General features: G+C 35.4%; 1 protein-coding gene across 1 annotated transcript; it reads right to left on the bottom strand.

Annotated features, from left to right (window-relative positions):
* Positions 1-404: 404 nt before the first annotated feature.
* On the bottom strand, positions 405-2,515 carry LOC149504279 (cytochrome b6). Its single transcript, XM_089757948.1, has 2 exons — positions 2,114-2,515; positions 405-1,289 (listed from the first exon to the last, which is right to left on the bottom strand). The coding sequence occupies exons 1-2, from the start codon at positions 2,117-2,119 to the stop codon at positions 648-650; spliced, it is 648 nt and encodes a 215-aa protein (XP_089614074.1). The 5' UTR covers positions 2,120-2,515; the 3' UTR covers positions 405-647.
* Between the last annotated feature and the right edge of the window lie 3,819 nt (positions 2,516-6,334).

The following is a 6,334-nucleotide window of genomic DNA, read 5'->3' as shown; positions in this document are numbered from 1 at the left end:
TTACATACAAAGGATTTACTTGTTACTAATATAGTCTAGCCTTTGCTCTTCTTTAGATCCCTTGTTTCACTCCGATAGTATAATAATAATAAATCGGGTCGATGCAGAAGAAATGAATGTATTTTCATACTATTAAGATAAGAAAGTAAAAAAAAAATAAAAATAAATAAATAAAATCTAATTTGCATTATGCCAAATCACTTATTCTACTGGATCTTACGGAGCCCTGTTCATACACGACATCGTCAGGTCTGATCATAGAAAAGATTCTCTTCAAGCGAACCAGCCTATCCTTTGTATGGGGCTTACACGGTGGTTGGAACAAAGACACATTTGGTTGTGAATTCCAATGTAGCAGATAAAGGCATATTTCTGCATGGCCCAATCAATAGTTCAAGTCACACACTCCCATAATCCATTTTCTCTTCGGGGAATTCCCTTCAACTATTCATGTCATATCAAATAAATAATAGAATATTGTGGAGTTGAAAGGAAATATCCAAATACATGTCTTATTTTTTTTTTTTTTTCAACAATCCATATTTGTAGCAATGAAATACTATTGTTCCTCCCCCAAGTAATAAGATAAATGATTGGCAAGTAATAAGATAAATGATTGGTTACAATATAGCTATGGTCTATATTCTCTATAAAGGACCAGAAATGCCTTGCTTACGTATCATTAGGAAATGCATTAACATAAATACAGCAGTAAGAAGGGGTAATACAAAAGTGTGTAAACTATAAAAACGGGTCAAAGTGGATTGTCCCACACTAGCACTTCCACGCAATAACTCTACCAAAGGCGATCCTATTACCGGAATAGCTTCCGGAACGCCTGTTACGATTTTGACTGCCCAATAACCAATTTGGTCCCAAGGTAAGGAATAACCTGTTACACCAAAAGATGCAGTCAACACAGCCAGAACCACGCCTGTAACCCAAGTCAATTCGCGAGGTTTTTTAAAACCACCAGTGAGATAGACACGAAATACGTGCAGGATCATCATTAAGACCATCATACTTGCCGACCATCGATGAACTGATCGGATTAACCAACCAAAGTTAGCTTCAGTCATTATGTATTGAACAGAAGTAAAAGCCTCAGTAACGGTTGGACGATAGTAAAAAGTCATAGCAAATCCTGTAGCTACTTGTACCAAAAAACAAGTAAGCGTAATTCCTCCTAGACAATAAAATATGTTAACATGAGGAGGAACATATTTACTAGTTATATCATCTGCAATCGCCTGAATCTCGAGGCGTTCTTCGAACCAATCATAGACTTTATTGAGATAGGTAAACCAAGAGGACTCCCCCCCTGAGAACCGTATATGAGAATTTCATCTCGTACAGCTCAAACAAAAACACCCAAATAATAGCTGAAACGGATATGGAATAGAAAGTTTGAAACTTCTTAATCTTTTCATTCAATTTTATCTGAAGACACAAAAGAGTAAAAATCCGAAAGCTCTTTTTTGTAGTTGTAATTATAATGCCAAAAAATCAAGTCGGCGCATTCGTCTTTATGTTGATCAGGCCTCTTGAATCTTCTATTTACCTACTTATTTCTTTTCTTTTTCTTTGCTTTGATTTGTTATTTATATGGAATGTGGCTTTATTCTTGTTTTCTTTATTTTTAATAGGAATTCTCTTGTTAAGACCCTATGAATCAATTGAAACTTCAGATTCATACCAGAACCGCGATGATTCAATAAAACCTTCAAACTAAGTCCAAAGATTCTTTGAGTAAGAATTATTGGATCATCACTTATTCAATGAATAGAATAGATATAATAAATAAAAATACAAAGAAAAGAAAGGTTTGTCCTTTGATCAAAATAAGCATAAACTAAATGAGAGTTTGAAAGAAGAAAAAATTTCTCGATTTATAAATAAAAAACCTCTTTCTTTGAAAATTTTTTTTTTTTTTGAGTCCGGCCGCGAGGTTTGAATATTAAGTATGAATCATAGTTCGAATACTTCGTGATCCATTTCATATATTCCGTGCTCCAGATACTAGAATGGCTATCCGACGGGATAAAACTATCTCGATCAAGAGGACAGACCCATTTTCTGTACTATCAATAGGATCAATTATAACAAGTCACACACTCATATTCCGGAAATACAGAAACAAAAAAAATTTCGCGGTCGAACTACCAAAATAGAATGGGCTAAAAAAAATCCGAGAACTAAAAGTTTCACTTTTTGTATTGAAAAGCGAGGCTTCGTGGTTCTTGTGAATCTAATTCAGCGAAATTCCATCCAGTAAAACGGAAGAATTATAAATCTCCAAAATAATAGATAAGAATATCGAAAATAAAGCCATTGCGACACCCATCAAAGGAGTCGTTCCCCATCCAGGAGCTACTTTACCATATTCCGAATTCAATGGTTTCAAAAAATCCCCTACAACAGTTCGTCTTGGACCAGATCTAGAACTACCCTCAACGGTTTGTGTAGCCATAAATCTTATTTTGTATTCAGTGAGATCTGTTGACTTTGTATATCATTCCGCTGTAAATAAACGATCTTATCATAGATCCATTGTGATCTTGAAATTATATTTATATTTATATTATTTATATTTATATTTATATATATTATTTATATAATTATATAATAATGGAAACAGCAACTTTAGTCGCCATCTCTATATCTGGTTTACTTGTAAGTTTTACTGGGTACGCCTTATATACTGCCTTTGGGCAACCCTCTCAACAATTAAGGGATCCATTCGAGGAACACGGGGACTAATTGAAGTAATGAGCCTCCCAATATAATATTGGGAGGCTCATTACTTCAATTGAGATAATGAAAAATCATTTCATTTTTTTAGTTGGAACTTTAGGCGGTTCTCGAAAAAAGATAGCGAAAAAAATTATCCCTAGAGTAGATACTAAGAGGAATGTATAAACCAATGCTTCCATAAATTCGATCGTGGTTTACAATTATAGCTTCCGTACCTATTTATTTAGAATCATCTCCCGAATAAAATAACGAAAGAACAAGAATCAAAGAAAAGGCAGCGATTTTAATCAAGATTTTTACAGCAGCCTATGTCAAATCACAAACAGAAAATAGAAGCGAAAAATAACAAAGCAATCTTGCATCAGACTACTTGTCTTCTTGTAGTTGGATCTCCAAGTTTTTGGAATGCTCCAAATTCCACTTGAGCATCCAAATCTGGATCAATACCGGCAAAAACATCTCTGAACAGGGTTCTAGCACCATGCCAAATGTGTCCGAAGAAGAAAAGCAAAGCAAACGAAGCATGCCCAAAAGTAAACCAACCCCTTGGACTGCTACGAAAAACACCATCGGATTTCAAAGTAGCACGATCTAATTCAAAAATTTCACCCAATTGAGCACGTCTAGCATATTTTTTCACAGTAGCAGGATCACTATAACTCACTCCATTGAGTTCGCCACCATAGAACTCAACAGTTACACCTACTTGTTCGACACTATACTTCGATTCTGCCCTTCTAAAAGGAACATCCGCTCTAACAATTCCGTCTCCGTCTACCAAAACAACCGGAAATGTTTCAAAAAAAGTAGGCATACGACGTACAAAAAGTTCACGCCCTTCTTTATCTCTAAAGATAGGGTGTCCTAACCACCCAACGGCTATTCCATCCCCGTTGTCCATTGAACCCGCTCTGAATAATCCTCCTTTTGCCGGATTATTGCCAATGTAATCATAAAAAGCTAATTTTTCAGGAATTTTAGACCAAGCTTCTGATAAACTTTGATTTTCGGCTAACCCAGCACTAACCCTTCGATATATTTCTTGCTGGAAGTATCCTTGATCCCATTGATAACGAGTAGGACCAAATAATTCGATGGGGGTAGTTGCTGAACCATACCACATAGTTCCAGTAACAACAAAAGCTGCAAAAAAGACAGCAGCTATACTACTGGAAAGGACGGTTTCAATATTTCCCATACGTAATCCTTTGTATAAACGTTGGGGCGGACGGACACTAAGATGGAATAAGCCCGCTAATATGCCCAATGTCCCTGCTGCAATATGATGAGAGGCTATTCCTCCCGGAACAAAAGGATCAAAACCTTCCACGCCCCACGCTGGATTTACAGGTTGTACCTTTCCGGTTAGTCCATAAGGGTCGGACACCCATATTCCAGGACCATACAATCCTGTTACATGAAATGCGCCAAAGCCAAAGCAAGCCACTCCTGAGAGAAATAAATGAATTCCAAAAATCTTGGGCAAATCCAAAGAGGGTTTTCCTGTGCGCTCATCACAAAAAATTTCTAGATCCCAATATACCCAATGCCAGATAGCTGCCAAGAAGCACAAGCCAGAAAACACAATATGTGCTCCGGCCACACCTTCGTAACTCCAAATACCCGGATTTGTTATAGTCCGCCCCGTAATACTCCAACCGCCCCATGAATTGGTTATTCCTAAACGAGTCATGAAGGGTATAACGAACATACCTTGTCTCCACATTGGATCAAGAACGGGATCGGAGGGATCAAAAACAGCTAATTCATATAGAGCCATTGAACCGGCCCAACCAGCAACCAGAGCTGTATGCATTATATGAACAGAAAGCAAGCGACCGGGATCATTCAATACGACAGTATGAACACGATACCAAGGCAAACCCATGGAAATACCCCTTTATCAAATCAACGAAAAATAGACACTATGTAACTTTATTGCATTGGAATACCTCCCCTTTTCGGTGGATTCTTTCGGAGAAAGGATTAATGTTTGTTCTATTCCATTAGTAATAAGGGAAGAATTCGGCTCAGAAGAAAAAAGAGAAGCAGATCTATTCTATACTCGATAAGTATCAATACGCAATGGGGGTTGATCCTATTTTTTATGAATGAATGCATCCCTATTTGTTCATCATTCAAAGGACCTATTCGTAAGAATTCTCTTTCATTCATTCCGCCTTTCTTTATTTTATGGCCTTAGTCTATCTATGTATAAAATATGATAAAGGCCCATATTATTAAGACCATTATTACATATTATTAAGATAAGACCATTATTACGTATTACATTACGTATTACGCTTCCACAATCAAAGTGAAATATAATATTACATATTATAATATTACATATTATTAAGATAAGACCATTATTACGTATTACATTACGTATTACGCTTCCACAATCAAAGTGAAATATAATATTACATATTATAATATTACATATTATTAAGATAAGACCATTATTACGTATTACATTACGTATTACGCTTCCACAATCAAAGTGAAATATAATATTACATATTATTAAGATAAGACCATTATTACGTATTACATTACGTATTACGCTTCCACAATCAAAGCGAAATATAATTTTACATTCTTTTTACTTTATGCCTGTTGGTATTCCAAAAGTTCCTTTTCAAGTTCCGGGAGATAACGATGCAAGCTGGGTTGACATATAGTGCGACTTGTCAAATATATTGGGTCATATGGGATTCCCCCGTTCTCTCGCCCGATCGAGATATCCCCTGTTTCGCCCCAAAAAGATTGATTGAATTATCAAAAATTTGTAGCGGGAAGTGTAATGAAGTGCAATTAGAGATCCATTTCATGGGGGTGTATCCAGATTAATATTTTCAATTAGAATGATTTATGGTTGGCTTGGTTGGACTGATAAAATGAAGTATCCAGGCTCCGTTTAGAAAAAACCCAATTGGTAATATATTTATGATTACCACCTATATCATAATCATAATTTTTCTTTTTTTTTTTAATTATAAATAAGAGCGATTTCAAACTGTTAATCAATCGAATAATATGGGAAATACGTTGAATATTTGGCGAAAAACATGAAAGAAAAAGGAATTAAATTAAAATAAAAAAAGGAAATGAAATCATAGCAAAAAGACGTGGTATTGGGTCATTTGTCCTATATGTGCAAATAAAAATCGGGCAGATCTTTACTCGGAGTAGAGCATAAACCTAAAAAAATTGAATAAAAAATTGACGAACCCCATTCAGGAACAAGAAAATGACATCGTGATTTGGATTGAATCGCAATGAAAAAAAAATGGATCAATGAAAAGTTTGTGCAATAAGTTTAGCGAATTTTTTCTATATTATAGGAAAACGGGCCAAAACTCATCTTTCTTTAATTTAATTTTAAATTTCATTTTATTTAAAAAATGTAAGAAAAAGCCCCTTCATTAGAAATTAGAAGTTAGAAAGGTCCGACTAGAAAAAACAAAGGATGGCTGGAATCTACACATTGATTTTTTTTCGCAATTTTTGTTGAACCGTATGCATCAAAAGGTGCCTGTACGGCTACTAAGGGATACAATTTTATCCTAATCAACCG

This window comes from Durio zibethinus, unplaced genomic scaffold (genome assembly GCF_047325235.1).
Source record: "Durio zibethinus cultivar Kanyao isolate XHJ-2024 unplaced genomic scaffold, ASM4732523v1 HiC_scaffold_3, whole genome shotgun sequence".
NCBI classification, from domain to species: domain Eukaryota; kingdom Viridiplantae; phylum Streptophyta; class Magnoliopsida; order Malvales; family Malvaceae; genus Durio; species Durio zibethinus.
This window is presented reverse-complemented; position numbering and strand designations above follow the sequence as displayed.